General features: G+C 42.5%; 1 protein-coding gene across 3 annotated transcripts in view; it reads left to right on the top strand.

The window, feature by feature from the left end:
• The first annotated feature begins 2,533 nt into the window (after nucleotides 1–2,533).
• LOC147361933 (ATP-binding cassette sub-family C member 4-like) overlaps nucleotides 2,534–19,028 on the top strand; it is a 217,818-nt gene continuing 201,323 nt past the window's right edge. For 2 of the 3 annotated variants that reach the window (XM_086330251.1, XM_086330250.1), the window contains exons 1-3: nucleotides 2,534–3,415; nucleotides 13,423–13,533; nucleotides 14,081–14,201. In XM_086330251.1, coding sequence (XP_086186377.1) covers nucleotides 13,478–13,533; nucleotides 14,081–14,201 — 177 coding nt within the window. In that variant the 5' untranslated portion in view covers nucleotides 2,534–3,415; nucleotides 13,423–13,477. The remainder of the gene's footprint in view (nucleotides 3,416–13,422; nucleotides 13,534–14,080; nucleotides 14,202–19,028) is intronic. The other variant, XM_086330252.1, reaches the window with a different exon arrangement.

Raw genomic sequence — 19,028 nt, 5'->3', positions numbered from 1 at the left:
ACCCCCTTATATTCCCACTAGCAATGTATGAGAGTTCCAATTTCTCGACATCCTTTACAACACTTGTTATTATTGCCTTTAATTATAGTACTGAACATTTAAGATCAGAAAACACATGCAGATATAGATCTTAATACATCTTCTCTGTTTGTAAGCTCCACGCCTGGCTTTGTGGTCATGTAGCTAAATATGAATGGAATGGATGCAATTTTCATTCCAGTGAATGGAAACCTTTTTGTTTGTATGTTGCTTTAGGTTTTAAAAAGTGCATTTACACATTATGAGATTCACAATAAACCTACAGGGAGTACAAAGAGTGGCAATTTCCCATTTTAGACCTTAGATGGGCTAGGTCAGAAAGGTTAAGTAATAAGTGAAGCATCTAAAGCTCTGGTCCCCTGGCTTCATGTTGAGTCTTCTCTATAAGTTCAATGCTGGATTTTTAACATCTAAGTATCATATTAATGTTCAGAAAAGAATGCTGAGAAGTTTCAAAAGATCTTAGTTAAAAGCAAAAAGGACAGCAGAAGCTGAAGGGACAGAGTGTATTTGAAAGTTTGGAGATGCTAATTATGGTTCTAAGATAGTTGTGGGGACTGGAGAGAATAGTCTGGGGAAGCCTGATAAGGGAACTCACTAGGCTTCCAGCTTCAGCAAGAGATTTAAGAGGACTGTAAATCAGGTGAAGTTGGGTTATGTAAACTGTAGATTGCATTATCTCAGAAAGAGCTAACACCAGAAAGTAGGTAATTGTTATAAATTTCAGCTCTGTTTTCATTTTTTTGCAACAGAAGATTTTAAACATGCATAGAATATCAAAAAATAGTATAATAAATCCTCACAATGCCCATTGATAGAACATAATCAACATTCTGTCATTCTTACAAGTTGACTTATAAAAATATTTGAATACATTAAGGCTTTCCTTAAAATCATTTTCCCTCCAGCTTTATTGAGGTATAAATGACAATTAAAAATGTAAATATTGAAGATTCAACCTAATGACTTGATACACATATATGCTCAGTTGCTAAGTCACGTCCGACTCTTTGCAACCTATGGACTATAGAAAATACTCACCACAGCCAAGGCAATCAACATAGCAGTCAATTCACACCTTAACCATTTTCCTTTTTTGTTTTTAATGTTGACAACTTCCAAGATCTCTTCTCGTAGAAAATTGAAATTTCACAGTACATAATTGTTGACTGGAGCCACATTTCTGTATACCAGTTCTCTAGAATTTACTTGTATTTTGTAATTGAAGCCAAAAGTCATTATTAAAAAGGGAAATTATCAAAGAATAGCAACATGATCTTGTGATAAGCTCCACAAATTTTGATCTTTCTTCATTTAGGGTGGAAGGGAAGAAAACTGCTGAGCTGGTAAGATGGCCACACAAATAGCTACATACTTATGGGTGGGAACCCAACGTTTTGTTCATTCAGTCCTGCAGTCATTCGTTCATTCAAATAACACAGCCTAGGCAGTTTTGATGCACACTGTCCATCCACCAGTGAGACTGTCATGCTGGACTTGGGCTTGAGTCCAAATCAGGAGTCATCATTTAATACATCTTTGAAGACTGTGGATAAGTGCTGTCCTTGAGCCTCATCTTTCTCATCCATAAAATAGGGATAATACGTTGCTGAATAGTATGTTGTTAGAGTTAAAAGTAAGGGAAGTTCCACAGAAATGTGCATGACCTATGTTCTGTAACATATGCCACTGTTACTTGTCTAGGCCCTGAGTTCATGATGAAAGAAATCACGAGACAGCCTCTCTCTCCTCAGATTTCCCTTTCCCAGTCTAAGAGGGCAGCAACAAGCTCACAGAGGTTCCCTGCACAATGCAGCATGTAAGATGCCAGAAGGCTGCCCCCATTAACACCATGCATTCATCTTCCAAAATCATCTGAGTTCTTCTAACTTTGTTACTTTTCATTAGGTCTTGCAGCTCTACAAACATAATCTGTGCTAAACCCTGTTGTTGTCCGAGGTCAAAAAATCTGTTGGAGTTTGGAGCAAAGAAAGGTTTATTGCAAGAGTCAAGCCAGGAGTTCATGCTCAAAAAAATCCAAACTCCCTGATGGATTTCACGGGAGAGTTTTTACAGGGAAGGTGAGGGAGAAAGTGCAGTGTAGGTTTCCCTCATTAGTCTCTGATTGGTTGATGATGAGGTAACAGGGTCGTGTCACGGGGTTTAACATCTTCAGTCCTCAGGCTCCAGCTGGTGTGGGGGGCTTCCTGCTCGTGGTCATCATGCAGTTAACTTCTTCCATCTGGTGAGGGTTTTAGTATCTGCAGAACAACTCAGGAATGTGCATCAGACACTGTCATCTATATGATCTAAATCCTTCAGGGAAGGACTAAAGATTTTGTAATTGCTATATGGCTGAGCTATTATTTAATATTTTGTTGTTGTTGTTACTACACATTCACATTCTTTCAATCATTAATTCTTGAGCCAGCCTCCTGTGGCTCAGAGGAGGCCTGGGAGATTAAAGCTTTTCTCCAAGCAAGAGGGGCTTCCCAGGTGGTTCAGTGGTAAAGAATCCACCTGCCAATGCAAAGAGAGGCAGATTGCAGGCTAGATTCATGGTTCAGGAAGATCCCCTGGAGGAGGAAATGGCAACCCACTCCAGTGTTCTCGGGTAGATAATCCCACGGACAGAGGAGTCTGGTGGGCTACAGTCCATGGGGTCGCAAACAGTTTGACAGGACTGAGTGAGCACTGCATTCACAAACAAGAGGCAGGTAGAGGGCATGGGGTGGGATCTAGCCCAGGAAGGTCCCTGCTCCATTACAGCTGGACACCCTCCTGTAGCACCCTTATTTGGTCTTGATGAGGGCAGAGTGCCCAGAGCGCAGGCTGCTATCTCCTTGTGCCAGCTTTCTCCCGGTCTTCACCACAGCTGAGGGAGCACTTCTGATGCAGCCCGCCCCTCCCTCTCCGTCTTCTGGGTGGGGGCCCGGGCTCAGAGCGCGCCCTTTGGTAGAATTTGCAGCCCGGTGCCCAAACGTAGGCGCCCCTGTCCGGTGCCTTGGGTGCCGCAGTTTCCCTAACTGGCTCCATCAAGCGCGCCTGCAGCCTCGCCTCACACCTGCGCGGCCCCCGGCAGAGCCCGGCTGGCTGCCCCTTGGTCCTGCTGCCCCTACCGCTCCCGACTCCAGGCCCCAGGGGCAGAGGCACTGAGCTGGCGGCCCCCGCTGTGCTCCATTTCCTGAAGCAGGTGGTTCTGTCTCCCTAAGAGAGGACCGCGCTGTGTCTGAGCCTCCAGCCTCCCCGCCGGCGCCTCCAGGAGCAGCTCCATCACCAGAGCAGCGCGACCCCGGCCCGCGGCCGCCTCTACCGGCAAGATGCGGAAGCCCAACCCGCTGCAGGACGCGAACTTCTGCTCGCGCCTGTTCTTCTGGTGAGAGCCCGCCTGGGCTGTGGCACCTCCGCCGTCGTGGGGCGGGTGCTTGACGCCGCCGCTGCTGCGCTTTTGGGGACCGAGGAGGGGGGTGGTCGGGGCGAGGGAGCGCTTTCCGCTGGCGCCCTGGGCACCTGGGAGCTTGTAGCCCCTGGGGCCACGTGGTCCCTGGCATCTGGCGAGCCCGGGAGAGGGAACTCGTGGTGGGGCTCCCTGACTTGTAGTTCGCTGCCCCACCAGCAAACTCTTTAGGCCCTAGTAGGACGGGGAAGCGGGTGAAGTAGGACGGGCGGCGAGTGAAGCAGGAGGCAGGGAAGCTGAGAACCCAGGCTGTCCAAGGGGAGTCTCCCGCCAAGCGGCAGAAGGACTGGACCACCTCCTCTACCACCCCCCAGTGTACCCAATACCACACACCCACACTCCATCCTTAGCCGGCTCCCCCAGTACTGCTCAGGAATTCGCAGTTCTGAACTAAAGCGGCATCCTTATTTTTCCCCTAAGCAAGCAGTTTATGAACAGCTTCCTTTATCCAGTTAGTGCCCTGCACTGTTATCATCGTCCAAGAACGTCCCCATTTCCCCCATATTCCTTGGGTGACAGCTGAGTTCCGCCTGCACCAGGCTCCCTCCTCACTGTGCCTATGACAATGTCTCCCTTCCTCCCTCCCTCTCTCCCTGTACATCTCTCAATGCATTTCCTGGTATCTATTTGTGACAAGTTTCATGTGTGTAAAAACACTTGTTTTTAATGTAATGAATGGGGATACTATTCTTGAACACGTTTTGCTTTTGCCTGGGACACACAGCCAGGACTGGAATATGTATTTGAACAGCCCCTTTCTCTATTGTGAATATCTCCACTTCCACATTTGAGGACTAAACCTTGGGGATGTGGTCCCTGAAACCTGTGGGGTCTTATGCAGATCTTTAGCCTTCAGAGAAGCAGTGCATGGTCTTGATGCAAGTGGTCCTGCCCGGGAGTCATTTGGTCCTGAAACCGCTGAAGGGTCCTTGAACTGTGAGGAAACACCAATGAAAAATGCTGCAGAGAGCTGAAACCCTTACCTGAAGTCTTCATCTAATAGCTGGGACCTTTATTTTTTTGGGCTCCAAAATCACTGAAGATGGTGATTGCAGCCATGAAATTAAAAGACGCTTACTCCTTGGAAGGAAAGTTATGACCAACCTAGATAGCATATTCAAAAGCAGAGACATTACTTTGCCAACAAAGGTCCGTCTAGTCAAGGCTATGGTTTTTCCAGTGGTCATGTATGGATGTGAGAGTTGGACTGTGAAGAAAGCTGAGCGCCAAAGAATTGATGCTTTTGAACTGTGGTGTTGGAGAAGACTCTTGAGAGTCCCTTGGACTGCAAGGAGATCTAACCAGTCCATCCTAAAGGAGATCAGTCCTGGGTGTTCATTGGAAGGACTGATGCTAAAGCTGAAACTCCAGTACTTTACTTTGGCCACCTCATGAGAAGAGTTGACTCATTGGAAAAGACCCTGATGCTGGGAGGGATTGGGGGCAAGAGGAGAAGGGGACGACAGAGGATGAGATGGCTGGATGGCATCACCAACTCGATGGGCATGAGTTTGAGTAAACTATGGGAGTTGGTGATGGACAGGGAGGCCTGGCGTGCTGCGATTCATGGGGTCGCAAAGAGTCGGACACGACTGAGCAACTGAACTAACTAGGCAGGCCTGAACCTCTGGATTTTAATCACTCTTTGGTGATTATTAGGTCTTTTGTTTCTGGAATCTAACCCATTCATCTTTTCCACAAAGTCTGATACTTCTTTTATGGGACAGCCTAAGGGATCCCCAGGGAATGGGAGCTCCTATGCTTGTTCTGATGGTGGTGTATTCAGTGTGTAGTTATGTCTCTTGGTCATTTGGTGGCCCTTAAGGAAAGAGGGGCTTAGAAGAAGGAATGTGGGTGTGGTTACTCTAAATAATACTGAAACCAGTCAAACATCTGCTTAAGGCAGGGCAAGCAACTCTCCAGGCACCTTCTGTCTGTGGATTTTCAAAATGTGTGTGTGGAAATGGGAAGATAAAGACTTCTCATTGATCTTGGTAGACACCCATTTCCAGTTTTCCTGCTGGGAGGAGAGAAGCTATTACCTCTTATTTCACACTTGAAGTTGCTGAAGCAGAGAGGTTGAGTGAGTTGTCTACCAGCACACAGCTAGAAAGTGAAAGAGCTGGACCCCAAATCAGGCAGTCTGGCTCCCTGTGTATGTAACTGCTGTATCGAGTAGGTTCTATTTGTGTACTTGTTTGTAAATGCACAGAGAAGCCAATTCCAAACACACCTTTGGTCTTATTGGCAGGAGTCTCTCAAGGCAAGTTCTTAAAGTTCTTGTTGTTGGAGATGATGCATGTGAAACATCTCTATAATCAAGCTTTAGGGTGGCTCTTCTCAGAGCTTTCAGACCCACTCATCCTCATTACCTGGGAGTTTGTTAGAAATGCAACCCCCGCCCCCCGCCCCCCGCAGTCTTTCTAGACCAGTTGTGTAAAGTTAGAAATTCTGGGGGTGGGGGTTAAATAAGCTCCAGGTGATTCTGATGGAAGCAGAGACTGGCTTCTGCTTTCAGCCACCCCTCCCACTGGCATCACTACTTCAATGTTAACTTTTAAAAGGGGTCCAGACTTTGTGAAGTTAGTTGTTGAACACAATTTCCAGCCTGTACGTAAAGTCTGAGGTACCCTCGTGATTTCCTTGTGTTCCCCACTCGCTGCCCTGGGGAAAGCTGACATGAGCCCAGGCAGGAAGTACTGCCCAGAGACAGAGTCCGCCTTGTAGAGAAAAACTGAGTTTTCATCTTCTCATTGGGTGTTTGCTTTTCTTCTCATATTTCACCTGCTTTCTAAACTTGGAAATGATGCCAGTAACTAGCTTACTGTCTTTATACAAATGACCTCACTGGAGTTTTAGTGTTTTCACAGCACAGGTGGGACTTAGGGTCAAAGAGAAGGCATATGTTATGGCTATAGGTAATTATTGTGGATTTTAGAAATTTCTGCAATAAAATGAAAACTATAGAAGAAGAAGTGAATAAAAGTTTATTTCTATTAGCCACGTACACTCACTGATAATTTGGCTGTTTCTTAGAAGTAGAATAACTGGTGAAAGCCGAATTTTGTTCCATCAGGTTTGCCCTCTTAAAAACTGCTTGTGTATTTATTTCACTGCTGTTTGTGAGTACCTGAATTACATTTCTAATGGGACTGAGGTTAAAAATGTCAAACAGTTACTTATTTATTGTTGTCCATGCTGGGTCATCATTGCTGCTCTCGTGCTTTTCTCTAGTTGTGTGGTGACGGGGGCTACTCCCTTGTTGTGGTGCACGGGCTTCTCTTCTTATGGAGCACAGGCTCCAGGGCGAGTGGGCATCAGTAGTTGTGGCTCATGGGCTTAGTTGCTCCATGCCATGTGGAATCTTCCTGGACCAGGAATCAAACCTGTATTCCCTGCATTAGCAGATGGATTCTTAACTACTGGACCATCAGGGAAATCCAATATCAGTTTTAATAAGAATTTATTTGATTTTTAGAGTTGGAACTTTATTGACTATTTGTCTTTCTTTGAATTGTCTATTTCTTTGAATTGTCTCTTCATAGACATTTTTTCCTATGAGGCATTTTTATACTTGAATAATTTGCAATAGTGCATATAATACTTTTTCAGATTTTCCTTTGTTCTTTAAAGGTTTTAAATTAGATATGATTAATTATATTGAACTTTTCTTTTTAGCTTCTCCTATTGCTTTTGTAATATGTCTTTTTTAAAATCCTAGCATCCTCTATATCTCTGTAAGCATTCTATTTTGGCTCTCTTTTCTTATTTAATTTCTAACAATAAAGACAACTATATATATATATATATATATATATATATATATATATATTAGTATTTGGTATAAGATAGACCTCATTTTCCCAAACAGCCCATATTCCTATCATGGTTTGCTGAATGACTCTTCCTTTTTCCCATTATTGAAAATCAGTGGCACAATTTTTGAACCATGCCCAGTCTGTTGAGACTCTCCCTGGCAATGTCCCCACTGTCCTGCACTGCAGCCTTGGGGTTGTGCTCTGCATTTCTCCCACCACCACCCCCATCCCAGAAGCAGCAGGTTGGGGGTTAGTGCAGGACCTATCCCCAGAGATGAGGGTGGAGCGGGGTCTTGGACCAGATGCATTTGGCCATCAGGGAATGGTTACATCCTTACTCCACTGACACTGGCCACATCTCAGTCAGTAAACGTCCCCTTGCAAAGGGAGTGTGGGTGTGGAAACTGCCACTAGCGTCAAGTCAGACTCTCCAGAGACTCTTGTCAGAGAAGCTGACATGAAGGGGGATATGAACTGGCCTAGTGCTGAGATGGTTTAGGGAGGTTGGTGCTGTTAGGCTGTCAGTAACTAATGATTGTGAATACATAGAAATGTTTAATTTCAAGCTAGGATTCTTTGCACCATTTCCAGAATACCACTTGTTCCTCATTAACAGTGAGAGATCCACATGTTGTAGATGGAGGCTGGGTGAGCTCTGCCAAGTGCTTTTTCTGGTCTTGACCTGTTTCCTGTAAGCATTTAGTTTGTTGAGTTTTGGTAATTTTATACAATAACTACAGTCTCAAGCAAGGTGTAGAACATCCCAGAGGTATGGTGTGTCCTTGTGGAAAACTAATCTGCCTAAAAATTTTATCTCTTGTAGTTTTTTCTTGATTTTTTGGGATCTTGATCGTCCTACCTCATCATCCTACCTCATCATCCTGAGAGGTGTCAATTAGAGTCCATTCAGATGTGTCAAGGGAATAAGTTGCCTGAGTCTTCCAGGGGTCCCCCATACATGTTGACCCCCTTTCTCTCTGTTGACATGAAACAAGGAGGGATCAGATATTTCTCTGCAAAAGATAGGCTTATGGGTTCAGCAGAGAATTATAGTTTGAGGTTTACAACTATGGAGAGCTACATGCAAGTCTTCAAAGGGCCAGGGAAAGAGATCACTATTATAGAGGGGAAAGAAAGTTGGCAGGTCTGTTAAACAAAGATTCCATGGCGTTTCACTGACTGACTGCCAGGAAAGAAGCAGAGTCTTTGTTCTTCCTGTTGGGCTCTGTCATTGTAACTGCATCTGTCAAAGTTATCAGAGATTTTCTACTGGGGCCCAGTGGGATTACTCAGGATCTCTGTCATGGTGACAGCTGCTCTTTTTCTGGTGAGATGTTTTCCTGTTTAGAGCAACACTGTCTTCTCAGGTGATCCCCTCAGCAGCCTTGGGAGGTGTTATCTCCACATGTTCTCCTCAGTTTCCAGAGGCCAATACTGAGATGTTATGTGGCTAGTTTGTGGTCATTCAACCAGAAAGTGACAAAGTCTAGACTCTAACACAGGAAGATTTCTAACTGAGGTACATCATGTACAATTTTTTTCTCATTACATTTTTTTAAATTGTGGAAAAATGCACAAAACATAAAATTTACCATCTTGACCATATTTAAGCATATGGTTTAGCACTGTTAAGGACATTCATGTAATTTTGCAAACAATTTCCAGAACTCTTTTCTTCCTGCACTAGTGTAGGGGGAAGTGTCATCATCTGGGCACATCCCAGTGCTAATTCTGAGTGTTTTCTGTGGGGAATGACTGTAGGGTAAATGGCCTAACATGTTTCAAACCTGTTTAGTGGTAAAGCTCACTGACTTATATACTTTTGTTTTGGAAGGAAATTGAGACATAGTAAGACATAGTAATGGTCACTGAGATGCTGACCTGGAGTGGAGAAGTGGAGGAGGGGGCACAGTTGAGGCCCTGGGTCCTCAGGGCCACTGTTGGGATTAGGATCCAGTCTTCTGTCTCCTGGATTGAGGTTCTTTGGAGGTGCCAACCTACCAGAGTTTGTAAAAGCTGAAGCCCAGTTTCTCTTATTGCTTCTTTAATGATTCATGGACATTCATGCATTCAATAAATAAATCTTGAGAATCAATTCTGTATACATACTGTCCTTGGAATAATGGAATAAAAGAAGTTTGATCTCTGCTTTCACTGGTTATTATTGTCTTACCTTGAAATTTTCCTTACCCTGGCAAGGTCAGGAAAATGGTGTTAATCTTTGGGCTATCTCTACATTTTATTATCATTTAAATAATGCCTAATGGATTTGAACAGGGTTTGAGGGGTATCCTGTGTATAGTTAACTGTTTTTTTCCTGTTTATAATAAGTAATTTGCAGAGAGAGAATTTGAGATTATATGGATACCGTCTTCCACATCAAACTTTCACCCACTGGTTTTAACTTCCATTGATAATTTTCTGACTCCATCACTCCTTTTGTGTTTGTTTGCCTCTGTTTGCAAGAGCATTCCTTTCTTTCCTGTTAATGTAACAACATGGATTCAGAGATCCTTTCTTTATTTAATTTGTTGTTATTCATTGCCACTTATTTGTTTTGATTCTCAATGTATCCTCGATTTGTCTAGCAAAAGTCATTCAAGCTGGCTTATCTGTCCTTTCTATACAATCTCATGACTCTTTCAGGGCTTCCTTATTTTATGGTGCAAGTTGTTCCTTGGACATTCTCTGCCTGTAGGTCTTAGGCTGTAGACAGTGAGGCTTTTGCTGGGATTGCCTGGGGCTCTGCTTACCAGGGCTTGTACTAGTTATGAGCAGCCCCCACAGAAATTCTCCTTTTGGAGCCAGTGTTGTGGCTTGACTGGCTCTTGTGGTTCTTACGATTGTGGGACATGTGTCAGCAACAACCATCAGGGGACTTTGAAATGATGAGGTGTATCACTCATTCACGTGTCGTGGAGGGTACCAGACACACCTGGGGTGACACTGGCAGGTCCTGAATAGAGAGAGGGCATGTGAGTAAGTCTGGACTTGAGATTCTGCCTTTTGGGGGTTGATGGTGGGGTGTCTAGGATTTTGATGGTTCACTCTTTATTGCTAAGTATGCTAAGTCACTTCAGTCGTGTCCAACTCTGTGTGACCCCATAGATGGCAGCCCACCAGGCTTCCTCGTCCCTGGGATTCTCCAGGCAAGAACACTGGGGTGGGTTGCCATTTCCTTCTCCAATGCATGAAAGTGAAAAGTGAAAGTGAAAAGTGAAAGTGAAGTCGCTCAGTCATGTCCGACCCTCAGCGACCCCATGGACTGCAGCCTTCCTGGCTCCTCCATCCATGGGATTTTCCAGGCAAGAGTACTGGAGTGGGGTGCCATTGCCTTCTCTGTCACTCTTTATTGGTGAATTTAAAACACAAGAGCAGGAAATAAAGTGTGAGAAGGGAGAACCAAGCAGTCAGCAAGATAGTCTGTTATCAAGTCAACCAGAGCTTTTTCCAAGCGGGAACTTCATGGGTGGGGTGGCCTGGCTCTTTATCTAGTTGTGTAGGTGGCACATGTTCATTGGAGGTGGCTGTCTTCGACAAGGATGTCTCCAAAGTTTAATGTCTGGCTTTTATATTATAATCAAAAAAGCTAATTATCAGGTGCTTACATAAACTGCCCCAACCTTGGAACCAGCTATTTCTTCAAGGAGCCTTGGCTCCTTTTAGAGAAGAAGGGTATCAGAAAGTTAAGATCTGGGTGAAGGGTCCTAAAAGGCACAGACTTCCAGTTATAAAATAAATAAGCTATGGAGATGTAATGTCTGGTGTGGTGACTATAGTTAGTAATACTCTATGCATATTTGAAAGCTGCTAAGAAATTAGACCTTAAAAATTCTCACCACAAGAAAGGAAATGTAATTGTGTATGTTAAAAAAACAGAACCCCAAGATCTAAGGACTGGAATGCTCTTTGCTACCAATATGTAATTACTCCAGGGCTTCTCATTGTATAGAATTAGGGTGTATACATATGCGTGTGTATGTGTGTGTGTGTAAACACATATGTAATTATTTTTTAAATTTATTTTATGATAATTACTTTACAATATTATAATGGTTTTTTTTGCCATACATCAACATGAATTGGCCACAGGTATACATGTGTCCCCCTGATCCACCCACCTCCCAATTTTTTTCCCCACCCTGTCCCTCTGGGTTGTCCCAGAGCACTGGCTTTGGGTGCCCTGTTTCATACATCGAATTTGCACTGGCCATCTGTTTTACATATGATAGTATACATGTTTCAATGCTATTCTCTCAAGTCATCCCATCCTTGCCTTTTCCCTCTGAGTCCAAAAGTCTGTTCTTTACATCTGTGTTTCCCTTGCTGTCCAACATGTAGGATCATTGGTACCATCTTTCTAAATTCCATATATATGTGTTAATACACAGGATTTGGCTTTCTGTTTCTGACTTACTTCATTCTGTATAATAGGCTCCAGCTTCATCTACCTCATTAGAACTGACTTAAATGTGTTCCTTTTTATAGCTGAGTAATATTTCACTGTATATATGTACCATAACTTCCTTATCCATTCATCTGCTGATGGAGATCTAGGTTGCTTCCATGTCCTAGCTATTGTAAACAGTGTTGCAATGAACATTGGGGTACATGTGTCTCTTTCAATTCTGGTTTCCTTGAGGTGTATGCCCAGCAGTAGGATTTTCTGGGTCGTATGGCAGTTTGCTCGGCTTCCCTGGTGGCTCAGAGTTTAAAGTGTCTGCCTGCAATGCGGGAGACCTGGGTTTGATCCCTGGGTCAGGAAGATCCCCTGGAGAAGGAAATGGCAACCCACTCCAGTATTCTTGCCTGGAGAATCCCATGGATGGAGGAGCCTGGTGGGCTACAGTCCATGGGGTCGCAAAGAGTTGGACATGACTGAGAGACTTCACTCAATTTAACTCACTCAAAATGGCAGTTCTATTTCCAGTTTTTAAAGGAATCTCCACACTGTTCTCCAAAATTATTGGCTGTACCAGTTTGCATTCCCACCAACAGTGTAAGAAGGTTCCCTTTTCTCCACACCCTCTCCAGCATTTATTGTTTGTAGAATTTTTTGATGATGGCCATTCTGACCAGTGTGAGATGATACCTCATTGTGGTTTTGATTTGCCTTTTTCTAACAGTGAGTAATGTTGAACATATTTTCATGTGTTTATTAACCATCTGTATGTCTTCTTTTGAGAAAAGTCTGTTTAGGTCTTTTGCTCACTTTTTGATTGGGTTAGTTTTTCTGATATTGAGCTGCATGAGCTGCTTGTATACGGTGAAGATTAATTCTTTGTCAGTTGTTTTGTTTGCTGTTCTCCTATTGTGAAGGCTGTCATTTCACCTTGCTTATAGTTTACTTTGTTGTGCAAAATTTTTAAAGTTTAATTAGGTCCTTTTTGTTTATTGTTGTTACTCTGGGAGGTGGGTCATAGAGGATATTGCTGTAATTTGTCAAAGAGAGTCTGTCTATGTTTTCCTCTAAGAATTTTATACTTTCTGGTCTTGCATTTAGGTCTTTAATTCATTTTGATTTTATTTTTGTGTATGGTGTTTGATAGTGTTCTGGTTTCATTCTTTTACATGTAGTTTACCAGTTTTGCTAGCACCACTTCTTGAAGAGACTGTCTTTTCTCTATTGTATAATTTTGCCTCATTTATCAAAGATAAAGTGTCCATAGATGCATGGATTTATCTCTGGGCTTTCTATTTTGTTCCATTGATCTATATTTCTGCCTTTGTGCCAGTACCATACTGTCTTGATGACTGTAGCTTTGTAGTGTAATATGAAGTCAGGCAGGTTGTTTCCTCCAGTTGCATTCTTCTTTCTCAAGATTGATTTGGCTATTTGAGGTCTTTTGTGTTTCCATACATATTCTGAAATGATTTGTCCTAGTTCTGTGAAAAATACCATTGGTAGTTTAATAGGGATTGTGCTGAATCTGTGGATTGCTTTGGGTAGTATACTCATTTTCACTATATCGATTCTTCCTTTTCCATTTCTCTCTTTCTTCTTCTCCTTCTTCTTTTCTTTTTTTTACAAAGCTCAAGAGTTAGAACTTAATTAGATATGTGTGATTTGTATATCTGTGACTCTCTATTTCTCTTAATTTTTAACAGTTGGCTAAACCCCTTGTTTAAAATTGGTTACAAATGAAGATTAGAAGAAGATGACATGTACTCCGTACTTCCGGAAGATCACTCCCAGCACCTTGGAGAAGAACTACAAGGGTGAGCACAGGCAGCAGGGAGAAGGGGAGAAAGACTGAGAATTTCCACGTGTGGCTAAAGTTGTGTTGTGGGGAGCTTTGCTTTCCTCTGGGTTCTCCTGAGCCTCCTTCCCCTGACACATCACACTTACCCCCCTCAGGCTGACCCTGGGCTTAACACACTTTGGAAGCTGGGGAGCCTATATTCTCTGTGCATGTGTGGAAGTGGAGAGAACCTGCAGCCAAGACCCTGGAGGCTGAACTCTGTCCCTCGAGGTGGGGTCCCTGGAGGAGGGTGTCTGCTCTCCTGAGCTGCTCACGACCCTGTGAATCCAGCAAAGGCTTGGCAGGAACTTGTTTCCTGAGACTGAGACTTTTCCCTCAAGGCCTGTTTTCCCGGTCCTGCAGGGTCTGCACGCTCATCTTTCAGGCATCCAGTGAGCAATTAGCCAGCATTTATGGGGCATCCACAGAGTGCCCTGTAGTAAAGTCTTTTCCTCCAGTCTGCCACCTCCCTGTTTTGTCTGGTGGACACATTGTTCTTTACTGTACTTTGTTTCTCATCACAGGTACTGGGATCAAGAAGTTTTGAGAGCTGAGAAAGATGCGCGGGAGCCTTCTTTAATGAAAGCAATCTTTAAGCGTCACTGGAAATCCTATTTAGTTTTTGGAATTTTTATACTTCTTGAGGTAAAAGCTTTTATATACTGTGCATTGCTTTTTATTATATGCAGGTCAGTACTGAGATGGATGGGACCTGTGTGGAGAGAGGCCAGTATTTTAAGATTAGAGGATAAAATGTCTAGAAATCATGATGTAGCCCAGCAGTTGTGTTTATCTTTAGAATGGACAGATGCTTAAAGGATTGGACCTCCAGGGATTAACTATTTCCTTTTAACAGGTTAAAACATAGTGTTGTGGAAGGAGAAGACATTTTATACCACATTATGATATTATTGATGGTCAGTAAATAACATAAATGCTGAAAGTGATCCTTGACCAAAAGAATATACTACAAGCTCAAGAAATGTGGTTTGGAGGACGTAAACTTGGACCAGAGCCCAGATAACATAAGACGTTTTACAGGTGCTCAGCAAGTAATTGTTAAGTTGCCCAGTTCACATCTGATAAATGCTTTCCTAAGAAGGGATCGTCATCTCTCCCCTCCTGTGATACCGAACCCATGGCCCTGCATTTGGGCTGGAGCTCCCAGAGCTCCCAAGAGTACACCCTTCCCTGGGCTGCCTCCTTCCCTGTAGGCTGGGTCACCCAGGCCAGAGCTCCCTGTGATGAGGAGCTCCAGCTTCATCATTGAATTGCAGAGACTCCATGCACCATCCATGCTGGTTTCTGTCCCTGGATGTGGGGTGGTTTCCTGCATGAAAGGGGATCCTGGTAGCCTGGCATTAGCAGAAGGTGTAGGAGAGGATGTGGAGTAGACAACCAGAGACAGAAAGCAGTGAGGTCAGTGACCTTCATGACCCTGAAGATCCTGGGTCAAGATCCCTCAGAGAGACAGTTCCAACCTGGGGACACAGTGCCATCAGCCCATCTATTCTGGCTGAGCCTACTCAAGGTCTACTGCAGACCCACTTGGGTGGCTTGTGCTCTCAGTGGTCCCTTAGTTCTGCCATAGGGACATGGGTGGCCTGTGAGTGTGTGACAGCAGAAGGGATGGAAGATGCAGGTGCTGTGAAAGGGGTGGAGAAGGTGGTGAGTTGTCATAAGTCCATTGTGTTGAGGATAAAGTGGGTGGGCCAGGTGGTTTAGAGTTGGGGGGTGTGGCTCTTGTTTAAAAGTTGTGTTGTACCAAAGGACACTGTGGGTAGCAGGCAGCAGAGTAGGTGAAGTCTGCCCCACACAATTGGAGAGACCAGAGAATCTGTCAGCTCACAGGTGACTTAGTGGTCCTGGGAGATGGAGTCTTTGATGACAAATGTGGGTTGACCATTGTGTCAGAGAGTGGGGACAGGTATGTGGGGTGAAGTGCCACCTTTGAGAGGGCATTGATGACTGAGATACTGCAGTGCCTTGTGAGGGCAGGGTGGAGTGTTGATTTCAAAGTTGTCCAGCCCAAGTAATACTGCCTGCTGGGGATCTAGGAGGGTGAGACCTCTTTCAGGAGGTTGGTTGTTGGTCAATCATGGCAGAGAAGTGGGAAGTTGAGGACCTGGTAAATGTGGGGGCTCATTTTCTGTAGTATTAGAAGTACTAGTAGCAGATAACAAGAAGGTGGAGGAGTAGGTGGACCTGGAGTACATCTCTCTCCATGATACATCAGGAATACACTTTCAGGAATACATCAGGAAGACACAGAAGTGCATGCAGAACACCAGCTGAGAGTGGACAGGAGTACCTGGCCAGTGGAAAAGAATATATAGAGCCACACAAAACTTGAGATCAAGCCCCGAGGCTTTGGAGTGGGTGCACTGACTCCACGACCCTAGTCTACCAGAAAACTAACCCTAGGGAGTATCAAATAGTGAGAACTCACAACAAAGGAAATCACTTGAATACAAGGCCCAGCATCACCCAACCACCAGTAGCACTGTGTGGAGGATGCCTCATTTAAACAACAAACAAAACAAACATACAAACCCAATCATCAGCAGACAGGATTACCACCTCACTCATCCTTGCCCATAAGAGGAAAAACAAACAAAAAAACTCAGCACAGATCTCCCCTATATGAAGCTCACACAAACCACTGGACCAACCTTAGGAGGGCAGAAAACAAAAAGAAGAAAGAATTCAACCTTGAAGCCTGGGAAAAGGAAACCTCAAACACAATAAGTTAAAAAAAAAAAATGAAAAGGCAGAGAAATGCTACACAAATGAAGGAACAAACTAGAAAAAACAGAAGTCCAAATAAATGAAGAGGAAATAGGCAAGCTACCTGAAAAAGATTTCAGAATAATGATAGTAAAGATGATCAAAAACCTTGAAAACAAAATGGAGAAACTGCAAGAATAAATTAACAAAGACCCAGAAGAATTGAAGAATAAACATTCAGAGACAAACAACACAAATACTGAAATTAAAAAATACTCTAGAAGGAATCAATATCTGAAGCAGAAGAATGAATCTGTGAGCTGGAAGATAAAATGGTGGAAATAACTTCTGAAGAGCAGAATAAAGTAAAAAGAATGAAAAGAACTGAGGATAGCCTCAGAGACCTCTGGTACAATATCAAACCCACCAACATTCGAATTATAGGGGTCCCAGAAGAAGAAGAGAAAAATAAAGGGTATGAGAATATTTTTGAAGAGATTATAGTTGAAAATTTCCCAAACATGGAAAAGGAAACAGTCAAGTCCAAGAGGCACAAAGAGTCCCATACAGGATAAATCCAAGGAGAAACATGCCAAGGCACATGTTAATCAAACTAACAAAGACTAAACACAAATAAAGACTATTAAAAGCAACAAGGGAGAAGCAGCAAGTAACGTACAAGGGAAACCCCATACACTTAACAGCTGATCTTTCAGCAGAAACCCTGCAGACCAGAAGGGAATGGCAGGATATATTTAAAGTACTGAAAGGGAAAAATCTACAGGCAAGATTACTGTATCTATCAAGAATCTCATTCAAAACTGATGGAGAAGTCAAATGCTTTTCAGAGAAGCAAAAGTTAAGAGAATTCAGTACCACAAAACCAGCTTTACAACAAATGTTAAAGGGACTTATATAGTCAAGAAATACAAGAGAAGAAAGAAGATCTACAAACTCATTCCCAAACAGTTAAGAAAATGGCAATAAGACATACATATCAATAATTATTTTAAATGTAAATGGATTAAATGTTCCAACCAAAAGACACAGACTGGCTGAATGGATACAAAAACAAGACCCATATATATGCTGTCTACAAGAAACCCACTTCAGCCCTAAAGACACATATAGACTGAAAGTGAGAGGATGGAAAAATATGTTCCATGCAAATGAGAAGCAAAATAAAGCTGGAGTAGCAATCCTCATATCAGACAAAATAGACCTTAAAAGGAAGATTACAAGAGATAAGGAAGGTTACTACATAATGATCAAGGGATCAATCCATGAGGAAGACATAACAATTGTGAATATCTGTGTAACCCAACATGGGAGTACCTCAATACATAAGACAAATGCTAACAGACATAACAGGAGAAATTGACAGTAACACAATCATAGTATGAGACTTTAACCCCCTACTCACATCAATGGACAGGTAATCAAAACAAAATTAAGGAAGTACAAGTCTTAAATGATAAATTAGATGAGATGGATGTCATGGATATCTTCAGGACATGCCATCTGAATGCAGAAGAATACACCTTCTTCTTAAGTGCACACAGAATATTCTCCAGGATAGACCACATCTTGTGTCACAAATCAAACAGTAAATTTAAGAAAATTGAAATCATATCAAGCATTTTCTCTGAACACAATGCTATGAGGCTAGATATCAATTACAAGAGAAAAAAAAAAAACTCTCTAAGAAACACAAGCACATGGAGATTAAACAATACGTTTCTAAATAACCAACAGGTTACTGAAGAAATCAAAAGGGAAATCAAAAATTTCTAGAAACAAATAACAATGAAAACAACAACCCAAAACCTATGGGATGCAGCAAAAGCAGTTCTAAGAGGGAAGTTTATAGCAATATAATCCCACCTCGAGAAACATTGAATAGATAACCTAATTTTACACCTAACACAACTGGACAAAGAAGAACAAGAAAATGCCCAAATTAGTAGAAGGAAAGAAATCATAAAGATCCGAGCAGAAATACATGAAAAAGAAATGAAAGAAACAATAGTAAAGATTAATAAAACTAAAAGCTGGTTGTTTGAGAAGATAAACAAAATTGACAAGCCTTTAGCTAGACTCATCAAGAAAAAAAGAATCAAATCAACAAAATTAGAAATGAAAAAGAGGTAACAGCAGAGGATGCAGAGATACAAAGGATTATAAGAGACTATTATGAATAACTATATGGCAATAAGATGGATAACTTAGAAGAAATGGACAGATCCTTAGAAAAGTTCAATCTTCCAAGACTGAACCAGGAAGAAATAGAAATTATGAACAACCCACTTATAAGTACTGAAATTACTGAAATTGAAGCTGTGATCAAAAATCTCTCAGAAAACAAAAGCCCAGGACCAGATGACTCCATGGAAGAATTCTATTAACATTTACAGAAGAGCTAATGCCTATCCTTCTAAAACGCTTTAAAAAAATTACAGAGGAAGGAACACTTCCAAACTCATTCTATGAGGCCACCATCGCCCTGATACCAAAACCAGACAAAAACAACACAGAAAAGAAAACTACAGGCCAATATCACTGATAAACATAGATGCAAAAATCCTCAACAAAATTCCAGCAAACAGAATTCAGCAACACATTAAAAAGCTCATACACCATGATCAAGTTGAGTTTATTTCAGGAATGCAAGGATTCTTCAATTATGCAAATCAGTCAATGTGATACACCATATAAACAAATTGAAAAATAAAAACCATATGATCA

The sequence above is a fragment of the Bos grunniens genome, chromosome 12, assembly GCF_055505025.1.
Source record: "Bos grunniens cultivar Pamir isolate PY7600 chromosome 12, Bosgru_T2T1.0, whole genome shotgun sequence".
NCBI classification, from domain to species: Eukaryota; Metazoa; Chordata; class Mammalia; order Artiodactyla; family Bovidae; genus Bos; species Bos grunniens.
The sequence above is the reverse complement of the archived record's forward strand: the minus strand, read 5'-3'. Positions and strand labels throughout refer to the sequence as shown.